Source organism: Diabrotica virgifera, chromosome 5 (genome assembly GCF_917563875.1).
Source record: "Diabrotica virgifera virgifera chromosome 5, PGI_DIABVI_V3a".
Taxonomy (NCBI): domain Eukaryota; kingdom Metazoa; phylum Arthropoda; class Insecta; order Coleoptera; family Chrysomelidae; genus Diabrotica; species Diabrotica virgifera.
Window position 1 is genome coordinate 118,403,712 of NC_065447.1, and position 18,802 is coordinate 118,422,513.

Sequence of the window (18,802 nt, forward strand, 5' to 3'; positions counted from 1 at the left end):
CGCTGGCCTTAATACTGTCGAGTCGTATATACCATGGAATCTTCATGAGCCACGATCAGGTATCTAATAATGTGTTTACTATCATTCTTTTAATTACTATTAGATTAAGAACATTATACTTTTGCAACAAACTAGATTGAAAATGAGAGTAATAACAATAGCAATTTATAAAATTTTAAATCGCACCCCGACTTCAATAGTGCCATAACAGTAAAAAACTGGAAAATCTGTTTTTGGCCTAACACGTTCCTTTAGGCGTTGCCTTCATTGAGTAATAATGTCATATAATGTAGTTATCTTAGATTCTGCATAATGTACCTGTGTCGTTATTACCATTTTCGGTTTTGGCTCTCTCAGCATTAGCAAACGTGCCACAAAACAGTTTCCGTCGAGAGTGGATTTGTCATAAGTACAACTGATTTTTAAATATTGCCCTAGCATGTGACAATTCAATTAGCCAAGAAAAATTGCTCAAGTAAAACTTCACGTCGACCAGTTTGGCCCTAAGTCTCCCTGCCCTCCGTAACTCCGATGTGGCGGGGACCAGCTAAACACCGCCCCTCTCATTTTAAGTCATCCGGGTGGAATCGCCCGTTAGAGTAGAGCATAACTTCTCCCCGATGTTCTTCTTTTGCCCTATTCTCAGTCAGTCGCTCGCAATCACGCATCAGCTTCCGTCTCTCGCACTCATCCGACCACCACGTCATTTACCCTATGCTGTCAACGTCTTCTTCCTACCTCTGCGGACCCAGTTCTGTCTCCTCGATACCTGCTAGAACTGCGTCTATCTCCCGCTCTTCCTTCTCTTTTATACAACACTTTTCTCACATAGTTGTGGATTTTGTCCCACCATCGCTCATCCATCACCATCTTCTCTACCAACTCTCTCACAGGCTCAAACACTCTCTCTAGCTCATTCCTTGTCCTTGCTCATCTGACACACTTCAAAAGGAAATGTGACACAACAGTGTCCAAAGCCCCGCAATACAGACAATTATTGTCTGATTCGGTCTTTTTGATTCGTAGTAGCTACGGAAGCTCCCGTGTCCTGTGAGCACTTGCGTCAGATAATAGTCTAGGCACCTGTGTTCTCCCCTGTGTAACCCACAGGACAGCAGGAGACACAGTCCAGTAAGCACTTGCTACTCGCAGCAGACTGTGTTGATACGAACTAAGCTTCTCATTTTGAATATGGGTGCATTAGCAATGGCGCCTTATCATATTTTAAGGGTGAATTTCAGGATAAAGCAATGTCAATAACTAAAAATAAATACTACCGTTAGATACACAAATAATCAACACAAGTGCCAAGTTTGGATAACTTACGATAAGGAAGTTGCAGGAAAAAAAAATGAAGAGTTCACCTCATATCTTGTTTTTGCTCTCTTACAATAAAACACTGAAAACGTTTGTTTTCTATACTTCCGCAAAATTTATTACAACTATGTGACTACAGGTGTTTCGGCAGAGTGCCTTTCTCAAGTGATTTAGATTACTATGGGTTTGTCTTTTTAAAGTCTTTAACTGAAGAGGTTGAGGAGTGGGGAGCTGTTTGTCTCCCCACATGAGTGGGGAGAGTGAGTGTACATTAATTCACTTCATAGTCATATTGATTTTACAATAGAAACAGAACAGAATAAGTCCATAAACTTTCTAGATGTAACAATTACCAGACTACACAACAAACATGAGTTCTCCGTATATCATAAACCTACCCATACTGACACAACTATACATAAATTCATCATCCCATCCTACACAACACAAATTAGCAGCCTACCATAGCATCATACATAGACTGACAGAAATTTCCATGTCAAAAAATAACTTCGAAATAGAACTGAACATCATTAAACAAATAGCAGTAAACAATGGCTATAACGAACAAACAATTAATAAAATTTTAAACCAAAAACTCCATAAGAAAGCCTTGAAATTAGTCTATCCACCACCACAGAAAGAACCCGCAGTACCTCCTGCTCTATCACATATACTGGCAAGATAACAACAAAAATAGCCAGATACATAAAAAAGAAAGGAATAACACCAGCTTTCAGAACTAACAACAACTTAAGCAAATATATTAAGAACAATAAGAGCCGAAAAAGAAAACAACTACAGAGTGGTATTTACAAACTAACTTATGGTGACTGTCCGAAAACTTACATCGGTCAAACTGGCAGAACCTTTGACAAATGGATAGCAGAACACAAAAGGGCTTTCAACAATAGGAAAACAGACACTTCAACATACGCACTTCACCTTCTAGATCATATTCATTCTTTTAATGAACAGTTTCAAATTCTGCATATTCAACATAAAGGCCTTAAACTATATTTATTAGAATCTATGGAAATTAATAAATTGAAAAATACAGATATAATTCTGAATGACCAACTCGAGACAAACAGCTCCCCACTTCTCAACCTCTTCAGTTAAAGACTTTAAAAAGACAAACCCATAGTAATCTAAATCACTTGAGAAAGGCACTCTGCCGAAACAGCTGTAGTCACATAGTTGTAATAAATTTTGTGAACGTATTAGACAAGGCGAAAACGGCGGGTTCGTTGGAAAAAATATTCCCATGAGATTTTTTGCATAATCACATTCGTGAGACCCCCAGAATAAGGTTCAAGAAGTCGCCTACGCGAAAAGTGGTTCAATTTTTTTTAACAATTTTTTTTAATCAAATTGTAAAAATTAATATTTTCGGCCCGGACAATTTTTTTTTAGATTTTTCGGACCATTCCGGACAGAAAAGGTCTCTTGTAATTTTTTTCTAAAGTTGATCGTGTTCGAGTTATAAGCAATTTAAAATTTGAAAAACGCGAAAATGGCCATTTTTAAGACTTAATAACTTGGTTAAAAATTATTATTATGAAAGTCAGAAAGTGACTAAATCAAATTTAAAGCGCCCTTCATGATCCTGAAGAAATTTGTGTCATTAATTTATTACTAAGCTGTTATTTTTAATTATTAATAATGAGCAGTAAGATCGTATTGACGCGGCTGTAAATGTGAGTGCGAGTGAGATGCGCCATTGGACTGATTGAATGGCATCTCTTTTGCACTCATCATGGACGGCCGCCTATACGTGCATGGCGCTCATTATTTTTACTTAAAAATAACAGTTTAGTAATCAAATAATGACAAAAATTTCTTCAGGATCTTGTAGGGGGGGCTTTAAACTTTGATTTAGTCGCTTTCTGACTTTCATAGTAATAACTTTTAACCGAGTTATTAAGCCTTGAAAAACGCCATTTTTCGTTTTTTTTTTTTCAATTTTAAAATGCTTTTACCTCAAAAACGATCAACTTTAGAGAAAAATTATAAGAGATCTTATGCAAACAACCTAAAAAAAAATTTTTCGGGCCAGAACATTGATTTTTGCAATTTGATTAAAATAATTGTTAAAATTGAATCTTATTCTTATTAATTGACTTCTTGAATCTTATTCTGGAATGTCTCACGAATGTGATTATGCAAAAAAATCGCATGGGAATATTTTCTCCAAAGAACCCGCCGTTTTCGCCTTGTCTATATAGAAAACAGACGTTTTCAGTGTTTTATTGTTAGATAAAATGAACTTCCATCAAGTAACGGTCGAATCCATCAATTGTTTTCGCTCACCTGAAAAGTTTGCGATTTCAGGGTTATGGCAGTAATAAAGTCGGGGTGCTAAATGTATATTATACATTACTTTGTGAAATATCTCTAATTTTCTAGAAATACATTTCTGTAAGTCGCTTTATAGAAAACAACGCAATTGAAATAAGATCTTTTTCGAGACACTGACCCAGCCAGGCAAACGACAGTTGATTTGAATATTGTGGACCTCTATAACAAAAACCTATATATGTTCCCTGCAGTCTATTTTTTTGAACTTCATTAGTTATTAGCAAGTTAATCAAAAACGGGCAATTCTCGCTTTTTTCGTTTATCCGCAAAAAGTGAAGCGTTTGAAACAAATTTGACAGTAAGAATGTTTTTATCCTTACCGGTTACTTAGAAAATTGCAAAATACGTCAGAAATTAAGTTTTTAATAAATGTTGCTAGTGCAAAAAATACCCGTATATTTTTAAAGCTATTAACACTAAATCCACTAAACAGAGTCACAGTGACCTTGCCGGATTATTAAATAGGAGTAGACTGAGCTTAGTGAGCTTGCATGGTACAACACGTATCGAGTTTTTTTCCAACCTTTTAAGGAATAGTGTGGATGTGGCCTTTTTAGGGCCAGAGTTTTAATTGTAAATGTAGGGGGGAGGGGGCACTTTTGAACGTTTTTTCTTTTTAAGTGTATTATGACTTACTTAGCCTAAAGTTATTTATTTAGGTATCGCAAACATTAGCACATCTATTAATGTAATATTGTCTATCAAACTTGCCAAACAATTATCTGAACATACAAAAAATTAACTTTACATATCATAAGAAAAATGTTCAAAAGTGCCCATAATAGGGGGTAGCTTTGAACTAAGAAGGGGCGCATTTGAACGACCTAAAAATACTTTGAAATCAAACCAAAAAACACAGTATATTATTGAAAGGACACCATAAAATATACAAACTTAAAAAAAACATATTAAATACCTACCTAGGTATAGGCATTCAAACAAGAAACTATTAAATTTTAATTTACATTGTAATTATCCATCAAATTTGAAAAAGAAATAAATAATTGTGTTCTGCTAGTGCTATAAGTTGAATTGTTTATAGGATGTAATTTTAAAACTACATCTTCAATGGGGACTATCGAAATATCCTCCGTTTCTGGAAAGTGAAAAGTTGAACTTGTCCGTTTACCCTTAATTCTTTTCAAAAACTTGACTTCAAACTCAGAATCCAAAGCAAATATTTCAGTGATCTGTCCCACATAATAATTACACAGCTTTTTTGTAGCAAACTTCACTAAAATATAGTCATTCTGTTCATATTTTGCAATTTCTGTGAAGTCCTCCGATTCATCTGAACTGGCATAAACTATGTCTTCATCGGATTCCGAAGTTTCACTCTGTGGTAACTCTGCAGTCTTTTTATTAGTAGGAGTGGTCTTCCAAATGTTTCTTTTCATCTTATTTGCTTGCAGCCTTTGTTGTTTCTGTTCTCTTGCTAGTGTTTCTTCTTCAATTTTATTTTTTTCTGGTGTTTCTGTTAAAACTCTGGATTTAACCTTTTTTCGAGCTCTGGTATTTTTTCTCGGGGCAGCCTTTGGGAAAGGTCCTACAATTTCAGGTGTTATTGGGGTTGATGTAAATGGAACAACTTCAATTTCAGGTGCTACTGAGGTTGATGTAGATGGAACAACTTCAATTTCAGGTGCTACTGGGGTTGATGTAGGTAGAACAGCTTGTGTTGAGTTGTTTACATTATTTTCTGGTGGTGGCCGGCTAGTAACAAAAGCACAGTCAAAATCGTCATCCGAAAATAAAAGACGGTTTAGGGGCCAAGTGCCAGTTTTTCTAAAACTTTCAACTATATTTTTCATGACAAATGAAGAAGTGTATGCAGTGTTTGTAAGAGCTGCTAAGTCATGTATGGTAATTGCTCGAGCAGGATGCATTATCATCCATTCGTTCATAGCAACTGCAAGTTTTGATTTAAACGGCGCATGAACTGCTACATCTAGCGGTTGAAGGCGATGTGAGGTGTGGGGTGGAAAAGTAACATACTATTCCATTTTCATGTGCAAACAATATGGCTTCAAGAGAACAATGACTTTCGTGATTGTCCATCAATATTAAGATTGGAGATTCAGAAGAACACTGTGTATAACGTTTAATGTGCTTAAGAACCTTGAGAAACAGTTCCTTGGTCATCCATCCAGAACTTGACGAATTAGCTAAACCCAGGCTTCCCAATGGAGCTCCATTCAACATTGTATCATGAAAACGGGCTCTTGGAAATATGTACACCGGAGGCACAGCGTTTCCTAAAGCATTAATTATTCCATACATAGTGATCAGGGTGCCTCTCTCTGCTGAAACTATCTGCCCAACTTGTTTGATTCCCTTTTGCGTTACAATGTTTGGAGCTTGCAGGACAGTACTGATACCAGTTTCATCCAAGTCTCAACATTTTCTTTTGTAAAACTAGTAGCTCGGCTAAGGCTGGTGTTTTCGGGTTTAGTCAATGCCAAATTTTGGTGCCTGTTTTTAAAGCATTGCAGCCAGTCTATACCAGCAATTTTATTGGCATCCCATTTACTGGTGCATATAGGTTTGTTCAATCTTTTTGCATAATGGTAAGCCAAAATTCTGATTTGAGTGTATGTTAAACCGTAATTTATTTTTGAAGACTTTAATATATAACTAACTAAGAGGTCTTCTTCGGTTTTGTTGAAAACTTGACCAGTAGAATACAAACTTGAATAATTCGACAGATCATTATAAACTACACCATTTTGTTCTGTCCTTTCCTCGTTCCTGTTTCCTTTTTATTCTATAAAATAGTGTCGTATGTTTAATTCCATAGGTTGCAGCAGCTGTGCGAAGTTTCATGCCACCCTCCACTGCTTGTATGGCATTTTTAATATCATCTTCAGTTGGAGGCCCTTCTGCACGTTTTCTTTTGTATGTATTGTTATGCTCTATTATATCTATTTAATTAGATTGATTAGCAAATTCTTACTTTAATTAATTATTCAATTATTTTATTTACTGCCTATGTAAAACAAAAACTAAATTCAAATTAAATTTTCCAATCAATTTTATTCTCAGGGCTAATTTTGTATAGGATACAATACCTGTGATCTGTGGCTTCTAATATTTCTGATTGCTTACTTCTTCCAGGGTGGAAACAGGGAAATTGAAAACACTCAATATCATATAAATGTAATCTATTGTTTTTATCAAATAAGCCGTGTACATGTGATTCAAAAAATATTAAATTTAAACTTTGTTGCAACAATCTCTTACTTAATCAATTAAACTCTAACTCTGATATCTCCTTGTTTTGACAAAAAAATTATTTAATTAATTTATTATTTACTCATACTAAATTTAATAAAATTTACTTTTCTTCTTTTGACTTGATTTCTTAAATTTTAAATGACTAACTGCTTAAAAAAAAGTTCAATAAACAAATAAACAAATATGGGTTTGATATAAACAAATTTTCTCCATTCCGACAAATAATTTGACTGACCTTTTTGTTTCTTCACTGCCTCGTTCTCTGGATTGCGCCGTCCTTGATTCTCCCAAACACGTACTCTCTGGATGTTGCGAAAAAGTCCCTCTCGTCACGACTGCTTCCAAAAATCATACAGGATTTGCTCGAATTCTGTTACTCAGTTTTCTTTGTTCGATATCTTATGCAAAAAGATATTAATCAGCTACTCGTTCTAGACAAAACAAAAGAAGCTCCCTCGGACCAGGAAAATTGACTCTTCAACCGGTCGACAATTTGGTTTCCACTTGATTCTGCTCGCAAAGGCCGATTACACACACACACTCTACACTGATTACTAAACTTTTAAAACAAAAAACTGGACTGCCTTCCACCGATGTTAATTACACAGTGACCTCTCGTCTCTCGCCAAATTCTGACTCCTAATTTCTTCTCCCTTCTACCTCATCTTTCCCACTCTATCAAAAACACGCCTCTCTCAAAACCATTCATACCCATTTCTTCTGAAACAAATATTTTTCCACAGAACTTTTCCAATTTGTCATTTTTCAAGAGATATCATAATTAGTTATTTCCTACTTTCTACTTTAACATCTAAAACCTCATACAATTGTTCACGACATTAAAAACCTTCCCGGAAAGGATCTTAAAGCCGTCTTTGTTTTCGTCAACGATGTCCACTTTCTAATCACCGAAATGTTTGTTCATGTCCCATGCATTTCGTCGAATCACTTATTAGTCGTTTCACTTTTTCCCCGAAACACTTGCTTAATAGCAAAATTAAATTCTAAACAATTTTGGTGATGAAAATACAGGGTGATGAAAAACTATCATTTTATGGTCGTTGATATAAATTTAATTTTTTCTGAATTTCTTTACAAAAAAAAAACAATTCTACAACAGTATGTACCATCTCAGTTCCTAAAAATCCACATTTAGCATTAATTTTAATTCTTCCTAATTTAGATTGCAGTAATGGGGCACCTTTGAACAAAGTTCAAAAGTGCCCCGCAACGGCAAATTTCAAATTTATGCAAGTTAAAAATTTAGAGTTAGAATTTCGAGGTTAAATATCGAACACATACCTTGGAAAACACTTGACAATTGCAGGACAGCAGCAACACCACCCAGTTCCGAATATTTTGTTTGTATTATCCTTACAACCAAAATTGCACACAGATGTGTTTAAATGCCGAAAATCTGACTTTCGCTGTTACGTTTGTAAACACAACAAAAATCACTCATGCAACTTCACAGTAGCCAACACCGTATAACAAAAATTACTCTTATTGTGGTGCTTATAAGCGGGAAATTTGAATTGTTCAAATCCACCCCACGTTCAAAAGTGCCCCCTCCTCTACAGTAAAACTATTTGAGATGAGACATATTCCCGATGTCCTCAACGGAATATTTTAACTATCGTTGAATGTGGCCCATCTTAATATTTAATTTAAGATGCAAAATATTTACTAAAATAATTTTTTGAAATTATAAAATATTTATAGTTTTCCGTTTTACTTCTTCTAGGTGAATATGATTTCGGAAATACAACCAACGACATGTCAGACTTCCTTCACTTGGAAGAATTTTTAAAAACGGCTCAAGAAGAAGACCTCTTCGCTATTGTTCGTGCGGGTCCTTTTATCTGTGCTGAATTTGAATTTGGTGGATTTCCTAGTTGGTTGCTGCGAGATGATAATTTGGAAGTCAGAACAAACAATGAACAATATATGAATTATGTTGCTCGCTTCTTCAACGTCTTAATACCAATCTTAGCAGCCTTACAGTTTACGAAAGGAGGTCCGATTTTAATGTTTCAAGTTGAAAATGAATATGCCAATGGATCGCAAAAAAAGAGTACGGCTTATTTGGAGTTTTTAAGACAGTTGATGCTTAATAACGGTAAGAGAATCGTTTTTATATAAAAATGGATTTTAGTTTTTCGTTGCTTATTTATTTTATTTGTGGCAAAGGTGGACTAGGCAGGAGAAGAAACTCTTGGCTCCAACACCTGAGAAAATGGTTCCATCAGTATACAACCGCACTATTAGGAATAGCTGCCAGTAAAATAAGGATAACCATGTCGCTATATGTGAAGAGCCATATCTCTGAGCCCAGTGGACCAATTTGATCAAGTACCGCTCAAAGTCTCATTTTTCTTGTTATGTCAACTTTTTGATGAAATAATTTTCAAAACCGTAAAAGATAAGTTATTAACTACTTTAAGGGCGTAGGCGCAAAATTTCGGGCAAATGCACTTTAAATGCATTCATTTTTGAAGTAAAAACTTCTTTAGGGACGTTTTGCACTTTTTCGATGGGAAAAAGTATTAAATTAGCGACCGGCATTGCTTCGACGAAATACATTTTTTAAGTGAAAACTTCTTTAGGGACGTTGTGCCTTTTTTAGATGGAGAAAAAGTATTGAATTGTCGAGCGTCATCGCGACCGTCATTGCTTCGACGAAATAAATTTTTGAAGCGAAAACTTTTTTAGGGACGTTATACACTTTTTGGATGGGGAAAAAGTGTTGAATTAGCGACCGTCATTGCTTCGACGTTATTGCTTCGACGAAATAAATTTTTAAAGTGAAAACTTCTTTAGGGACGTTGTGCACTTTTTAGATGGGTAAAAAGTATTAAATTAGCGACCGTCATTGTTTGACGAAATAAATTTTTAAAGTGAAAACTTCTTTAGGGACGTTGTGCACTTTTTAGATAGGAAAAAAGTATTGAATTTGCGACCGTCATCACTTTGCCGAACTAAATTTCGTACGTATATATATTATGTGTATGTTTACATAAATAACATAGAAAGTACGCAACGCGTATATAATATAGGTATAGCACTTCTTTTTGGATGGGGAAAAGCATTGAGCTTGTAATTTATATACTATAAGAAGTTTTCACTTCTGTCGGCACTCCCATGAGTGCTTTAAAGTTTTTTTCGAATCCTGAGAAAACTAATAAGTATTTTTGAAAAATTTAAACGCAGAATGAAATATTACAGTATTACCGACGGTAGAAATCCAAATATCCCATTCAAAAGAAACTTTTTGTGTTATAAGGGATTTCAGTAATAATGTAATCTTTCATTCTGCGTTCAAAATTTTCAAAAATACTTATTCGTTTTCTCAGGATTCGAAAAAAAAATGAATGCATTTAAAAAGCATTGGTCCGAAATTTTGCGCCTACGCTCTTTTAAAAAGAACGAAAAGAAAACTTACAAAATTTTATGATTTTCAACTAATTGTCATAATTTAACTAAACAAGGAAAAAAATATAGAAACTGGCAAATGAAAGGGTTTTTAAATAACTTTAAAACAAGAATTTGTCAAGATACTATTAGGTCTGGATCCCGCGTATGAAAAAAAAGTTGATTAATAGCAAGCTGAAAATTTGTTAATAGCTTAAGGATGTCTAGTCGGATAAACTTTGATATATGGGAACACTGGAACAGGGGCAGTTTTAATTGTGGAACAGGTTAAAAATTTGGAACGGTCACACCACGAAAACGGCACATTTATTTTGTCCGACAGAACAGACTTAAACTCTCAGAACAGAGATTAAACTCTCATGCAAAAATCAGACTGCTATTTATCACCTGTCATAATTCCTGCCATTTGACATATTCTACATGTTCCACTCATTAAAACGCCCATTTGGTGACAAATAGCAGTCTGATTTTTGCATGAGAGTTTAATCTCTGTTCGGAGAGTTTAAGTCTGTTCTGTCGGACAAAATAAATTTGCCGTTTTTGTGGTGTGGCCGTTCCAAATTTTTAACCTGTTCCACAATTAAAACTGCCCCTGTTCCAGTGTTCTCATATATCAAAGTTTATCCGACTAGACACCCTTAAGCTATTAACAAATTTTCAGCTTGCTATTAATTAACTTTTTTTTCATACGCGGGATCCAGACCTATATAATTTGGTAAAAATCCGTGCATCCCTCCCCACAAAAGTGGTCAAAAATTAAACATATTGCTCATATATAGAAAAGGAAAATCATCGGCAAAAAACTCGCAATGTGAATACTAAAGAAAATAGACAAAAACGTGAAAGGCAACCATATAAATATACGTATTTCAGACTAGTTGGTTATCATCAGTACGATATGGCCAAGTTAAAAAAAGGAACATTTTGGGAAAGGATCACTACAGGAGTATTGCTACTAGTATTGGCGGCAATGTCAGAAGACCCTGACTTTCAGGGCTATGGCTAACACAGCCACGGAGGTAAAGCTTCCTGAGGAAAGGAAAGCCAAAACGTTTTAACAATAAATACTTATCGTTTATCGGCTACAGCCTTGTCGCAACCTAATGGGCCGTCCTAAATTAAAAGTTTGCTTTTTCGTAGGTAGATGGAAAAATGAGGCACACAATTTCCTAAAGGATTGCATGACTGCACACACGATGGTTACTTTTAGACCTTGCTTTGCTGTTACTGTCTTGGCCATTGCTCTTTTTCCCGTTGGAACTATATGTTTTGGAAGGATATTTTTTAATCGTTTGCACTCCCGTCTCGTCCATATTAAATATCTGGCTTGGACCAAAGCTACATTTCTTTATAACAGCCTTCAAGTTAGCAAAATATCGAGATAGTTGATCTTTGTTAAACCCCATTCTCCTGGCAACACTTGTTTTTCGGGGAACTCGCGGAGATATAGCCTATTTCTTTTCATAAAGTTACGAGTAAAATCCTTTCCTACTAGCTCTGTATCAGAGGAAAACTTATGGGCAATATTTTTTTTCCTCGGCATATTCGTATAAAAGATATCCTATAGATTTTAAGTAAGGCCGAAAAATCGTTTGTCGAGAGTAATACAACAGTGTACTATTTCTGCTTTGTGATATGATGAGAATGTTGCTCGAAATCGCCAGAGTGTCCCTACCTCCTTTTTTCAGTCAGTCTCTCAGAGTCGATTCCTGAAAACCTATTTTTTTAGCAGCCTATCAAATGGATATACCTACCTTTTGCAAGTAGGTAACACACGAGCCTCAACTAGTTTGTCTTCCGTCAATATACATACTGGGTTGCATATGCATACTAGGTTTTTCTTTGATAGTTTCTTAAACAGAACAATTAAAATGATACAGTAACATATGTAACAGACAATTAAAAAATGTGTCACTTCAATAACTCAAAATTAACAGAAAGCAAAGAACTTTATTCCGCAAACTTCCAACGGTTGGCCTTGTGACGTGTTTATCGCCATGGCAAAAGCAAATGGTACGGGAAATTTTAGACGCTTAAAATCAAATGGAAAGTCCATTGAAATCATAGATATACGCGGGATCAAGACATCCTCTCCTGTGTATTTTTTATTGATTACGTATTCTTTAATCTTCTTAAAGTGCCCTCTCCTCAATGGAGGTTGGCTACTACAATTGCAAACTCTTCTCTGTCTTCAGCTGTTCTTATTAGCTGTTCAAAATTTAGCCCTGTCCATTGTCGGATGTTTCTGAGCCACGATACTCTTTTCCTTCCTAGTCCACTCTTTCTCTCGATCTTTCCTTTCACTACAAGTTGAGCATATTGGTACTTATTATTTCTCAGAATGTGGCCTAGGTATGTTTTTCTAATTTTCACTGCGTTGAAAAGTTCTCTTTTTTTGCCTATTCTATGCAGCACTTATTCGTTTGAGGTATGCGATGTCCATGAAAGTTTGAGGATTCTCTGGTAGATCCACATTTCAAAGGCCTCCAATTTATTTACGGTTGATGTTTTAAGGGTCCATGTCTCAACCGCATAAAGAAAAGCCGACATTAGCTAAAACTCAAGTATTTTTTGAAACTCCAATACCTACACCAATAATATGACTGTTACCGTGGTTATCCTATTTTATCTACGCTCTAAACCACTTCTCAACATTTTCTGACATTCTATTTGAATTTGATTGCACTTAACACTTTCTTTTCTTGTTTCAGGTATAAATGAACTATTGGTTACTGCAGACAATCCTAGTAGAGGCGCGGGAGGAACAATTAGAAATAAATTCTTTATGACGGCCAATTTTAAAGACAACGCCAAACAAAATCTGGACCAAATACGAGCACTTCAACCGAATAAGCCTCTGATGACTATGGAATACTATCCTGGATGGTTCGATTTTTGGGGAAGTAAGCATAATAACGTGGATCTTGATGGATTTATACAAGTCTATGAAGATATTCTGAATTATCCATCGTCAGTTAACATATATATGTTTCATGGAGGAACAAATTATGGGTTCTTAAATGGGGCAGAAAACTTAAAATATGACGAGTTGGAAACAGGTAGGTAAAAAATATTTGAGCTAGTCTGTGACAACGGCAATCTTTAAAATGGTGGCTGGATGTATTTGTTTTTTTTTTATTTTTTTTATTAAAATTTTCGATATGATTTTTTCGAAATGTTTGAAACAGTCTGTTGATTATTTTTCTTGGTGAAATGAGAATCGTTGTCTAATTTCTGTTCTTGTGTTCCCTACTTTATTTAATCCCCTCTTTTATTTGTATTTAACTTTCCTTTTTATTATTACGTTGTCTTCCATATTTACTTTATATTTCCTCTTCTATTGTTTTAAGGCAGATTATGTTTATGCAAAATTAGTCCTGACGCATGTTTTACATACCTAGTGTATTTTTCTATTAGCTTTTTAAGGTTAATGTAACTCAGATCTTCATAGTAATGTGCAATCACTACTCCATCATTTGCAAAGCTGAATGTTTATAGGTATTTTTGTTCTTCTATTGGTTTCCCTATTTCTCGCATATTTTCTTTCATATTTTTAGTATTTTCAAGATCATGTGAAGACCTGTAAGTGACCCTGCTTACGTTGCAGTTCTCAACTGTATATCATTGTATATCTTTATTAATATCTTTGTACCTATATCTTTCTCAACTGTATATCGTTCTCTTCTAATATAGGATTTTTACTACAAAAGCGATATTACGTAGGTCAAAATTTTTGACGTAAGAGAACTGTCAAAACATTAGAATGTGACTTTTCATTATTGCCATGTTTAAATAAATTCCAAATTGCCACATTCTAATGTTTTGACAGTTCTCTTACGTCAAAAATTTTGACCTACGTAATATCGCTTTTGTAGTAAAAATACTATAGTTGTTATATTCTGTAAAATGTGGTCCTTGTATTATACATCTGTCTTCCTGAAGTCTGACCGGTCTTCACCGATTTTAACCTGTTGTCGCTTGCTCAATTTTATTTTTCAATATATTTCCCTATATTCTTACCATTTTTGATATTATGCTTATTGATGTTTTTTACATATTTTATTGTTATTTCTTAAGTATTCATGTTTATGTTGATTGTGTTCTGTCTTTGAGAATTTTTTTATTTGTAATTATCCGCATTAACTATATATTATGTATAAGATTATTATTGGACCTTTGGGAATTATTGTTCTTCATTTATAACTCTATGTAAAATATACTGCGAGGCATAAGTTAGGGATATAGAAAATTATGCTCATTTTCATAGTTGATTTTTTCATGAACGGATTAACGAATTCTGCTAATTTTTTTAAATATTTTAGATTTTGCTTTAGTATTTACAGAGTTGTGCAAGGGTTTACCAAACTCCTTTTTTGTACTTATACCGGGTGGAAGAAAAGAAATGTTTTTCTTATGTTAAGTTTGAGGCATCCTTTAGGGAGGACGAGGTACAAAATGTGAGTATACATGGGAATCGTATGATATTCTTATGTTTTGTGAATATTTTGTTTTTTTAATCTCCCTGATATCTTTAGAAACAAAGAAAATAGGTAGTTTTGCTCTTTAATATGTGCTTGAACGGAAACAAAACTAAATTAACAATAAAATATAACAGCTAACAAAACTTTCAAAACAGAAAGGCACATAACGTAAACAGTTCTTATCAAGAGTTACTTAAGGTAAGCGGTATGCACAGCGCAACATAAGAGGGACGAGATTGTTTAATGGAGGCACTATATGATGTTTTGGGGTGGAATTTCCTTGAGAGTAAGTACGGATTTGGTGTCTTCGTGGAGGCTCTTTAAATAGCGAGAGGTACATTACACAGATTTTTTCCTTTGAAACTCTGTTCCTTTCGCACTATACATAGTAAATAATTTCATTTTAGTGTATCGTAAGACATGGCCTCCTCACATATCGCATGTCGTAATTTAAAACACATATTAAAGAGTAAAACCATCTAGTTTCTTTGTTTTTAAAGACATCAAAGAAATTTAAAAAGTAAAATGTTCACGAAATATGAAACTACAACATAATATCGATGTATACCCACCTTTTTACCTTTTCCTCCCTACAGGGTGTCTCAAACTTTTGTTTCGGTTAAAACACATGTTAAACTACAAATCCGTCTATTTCTTTGTTTCTAAAGATATCAGGGACATTCAAAAAACAAAATGTTTAAAAACGTAAGACTATAATACGATTCTGGTGTATACTCACATTTGTACCTCGTCGCCCCTACAGTGTGTCTCATACAAAAAAAATATTTCTTTTCTTCCACTTGATATAAGTACATAAAGAAGTTTGAGTGAACCTTTACACAACTGTGCAAATACTAAAGAAGCATCTAAAATAGTAAAAAATCTAGCGGAACCCGTAGATCTGTTCACGAAAAAATCAACTATGAAAATAAACATAATTTTCTATATATAGTCCGTCCGCTATAACTTTTCCCATGCGGTTCGATTCATTTACAATCAAATTAAGTCAAAACATAAATTGAAACGAACGTCGATGTGTATATACATTTTGTATACTGTATACTATATACTACACACATCGGCGTACGTTTCATTTTCTGTTTTGACTTAATTTGATTGAAAATGAATCGTACCGCATGGGAAAAGTTATAGCGGACGGACTATACTTAACTTATGCCTCGCAGTATACATATATTGGATCAAATCAATTGGTGAGATATTTTATATCCTGATCTTGGTCTCTTTTATAAACTATCAGATTTCCTTTTCTGTTTGCATTTTTTTTTGAATAGCTTCTTTGTCATTGTATATTCTGTTTTGCTGTAAATTGTAATATTTGTTACTGTATGATTTTATTATAGTAGGCCTCCCGTTTCCTATTCTGAACATTTCCTAGTTTATTTTTTTCTTTTACGTTGCCATGTGGCAAATTAAGGTAACGACCTATAAGAAAGTTGCTCTACACAATGTAGCTTATAAGTCAATAAATACTCTACTACAAAGAAGATTGTCTGTATGTATGAAACATATATTACGAGAACGAGAGTATCAGTGTAGATATCGTCCTGCTAGAAGTACTGTAGATGCTTAAAGTATTATGCAAAAAACACTGTGTGTTCATAGATTTCCGTAAGGCATTTATTTGCATGATAATAATAACTGAACTGGTATACATTATGTAAACATTTGGAGTTTTGATCAAACTCACAAGATTTGTGACGATTCTTTTGGAAGGCTCTCAGAAGACAGAAGAAAGTCAAGTAGATTTTTTTATAAATGCGGGAGTTAGGACTATACCTCTAACTTAATAAGAAAAGCACAAAACTGAGATGAACTTGCAGAGTTCGACGGCAGCTAAAGAGGAAGAGTTGATATGAGAGAAGAACACAGTTAATTTTGTAAAATTGGTCTTAAGTACAATGGCATAATGCCCATAAAATTTTGTATAATAGATATAAAACGCCAAGAAGGAGAGGTAGATCAAGGAAGTAATGAATGCATGATATGAAGGACGATTTTAGACCGATGCTGGTAAAGCGGTGGAGATGTGGCGAAGAGAACAGCAGACTAGAGGCGAATTGTTGAAAACATACTACCGCGGTTGTAGCACCGAGGATGTCTGTATGTAATTTTTTCTTTTTACTTTTGTCTGGGTTCTTTCAATATTCTCCATGATTTCGACGTTCACATTCCTCATGAGTACGTTTTAATTAGGTATGTTTCCATTTTTCGTTATTTTATTATTTATTTTTTCACAGGTCTTCCTCTATATAGTTTTATCTTTTTTGTTTAAGTCATTTTTGTACAATTGTTTTTTATTCTTTGTTAAACAAATTAATTTGTTTTATTTGTAGATTATCATTCAATAACATCAAGCTATGATTATACGGCCCCATTAGATGAATCTGGTGAATACTCGGACAAATACTGGGCTGTAAAGAATATTTTAGAAAAGCATACCAAAGTAAAAACAAAATTGCCAGATGTTCCACCATCACGCCAAAAAATTGCGTACGGTACTGTGACTATAGAAAAGCAGTTAACCATAGAAGAAGCTTTACAAACAATTACTCCCGTTTCTTCTCATAGTGTTATTCCAATGGAGAAGCTTGATATTAATGGTAATAGTGGGCAAAGCTTTGGTTATATTGCCTATAGAAAAGTTTTAGATATTCCTGCTAATGCTATTCTAAAAATAGAGGGTAGAGTATGTGATACAGTCATGGTTCTTGTCAACGGTCAACTAATTTCACCTTGGTTATCTAGGGCAGCAGATCTCAATCTATTCGGTACTTCCAGGATTGAAAATGGTACACTTACTCTATCTCAAACTTACCTTCAAGGCGCAACCCTGGATCTTATAGTAGAGAATTGGGGAAGAATTAACGTTAAAGTTTATAAGCAACACAAAGGATTAGCGCAAGGAGGTGTGCTTATCAACAACGAGTATATTACAGATTGGTTAATATATCCGTTGGAGTTTAAGAAATCATGGACTAATAACATAAATTTTCAAAGTAGCTACAACGAGAATACTGTAGGTCCTGTCTTATATAAAGGTACTCTAACTATAGAAGGTATTCCAAAGGACACTTTTGTTGACATGCGGAACTGGAGAAAAGGAATTACTATAGTTAATGGATTTGTTCTTGGGCGTTATGCCAGAATGGGACCAATTCAAACGCTATACTTGCCAGCTCCTTTATTAAAAGAAGGAGCAAACAATATAGTTGTGTTTGAACATTTCTCACCAAATGGGAAATTAGATTTTTCTACAGCTCATATTTATGAATCACATTAATATATTATTAGGTGAAAACAAATGTTTGGTATATAATGTAAAAAGTTCTTTACAATTAAATCTATTGCAACTCCAAATCTTTTTCATTTTAATCCTAATCCATGATTTCCAGATAATGTGAAATCTATTAAGGTGCAGAGGCTAAGATGGGTCAATGGCTGGACACATTGTTTGGATGTCAGATAATGAGTACACGAAGAGACTGACATTCATAAAACCAGGGGACAGAAGTAGAAGATGACCGCGTAGAAGATGGATTGATGATGTGGAAAAAACCTTCAAATTCAAAGGGTCAAAAGATGGAGGGAAATTGCTAGGGAAAATCAACGGAAGTGGTGACTTTGTTAGGATCAGGCCAAGATATACAAAGAGTTGTAGAGCCAATTATAATTAAAAACTTTTTATATTATATTTAAACTATGATTTAAATACATTCGATGAAAAGTTTTAATTGATACTTTTTACCTAATGCATTTACCAAGGAAAAACCCCTTCTCAATGGAACAATGCAGTCATTGTTTTATTACACAAGAAAGATGACATAACAGATCTAAAAAACTACCGTCCTATCAGTTTGCTATCACACGTATATATATATATATATATATATATATATATATATATATATATATATATTGTTAAGATATGTAAAATTTGAATTAATATGGTTTCGATC

General features: G+C 34.3%; 1 protein-coding gene across 1 annotated transcript in view; it reads left to right on the forward strand.

Annotated features, from left to right (window-relative positions):
* The window catches only part of LOC126884321 (beta-galactosidase-1-like protein 2), an 18,511-nt gene extending 308 nt beyond the window's left edge, over positions 1 to 18,203 (forward strand). Inside the window, exons 1-4 of the mRNA XM_050650260.1 lie at positions 1 to 59; positions 8,657 to 9,031; positions 13,056 to 13,403; positions 17,180 to 18,203. The exon at positions 1 to 59 is cut by the window's left edge and continues 308 nt beyond it. Coding sequence (XP_050506217.1) covers positions 1 to 59; positions 8,657 to 9,031; positions 13,056 to 13,403; positions 17,180 to 18,126 — 1,729 coding nt within the window. The 3' untranslated portion in view covers positions 18,127 to 18,203. The remainder of the gene's footprint in view (positions 60 to 8,656; positions 9,032 to 13,055; positions 13,404 to 17,179) is intronic.
* The last annotated feature ends 599 nt before the right edge of the window (positions 18,204 to 18,802 follow it).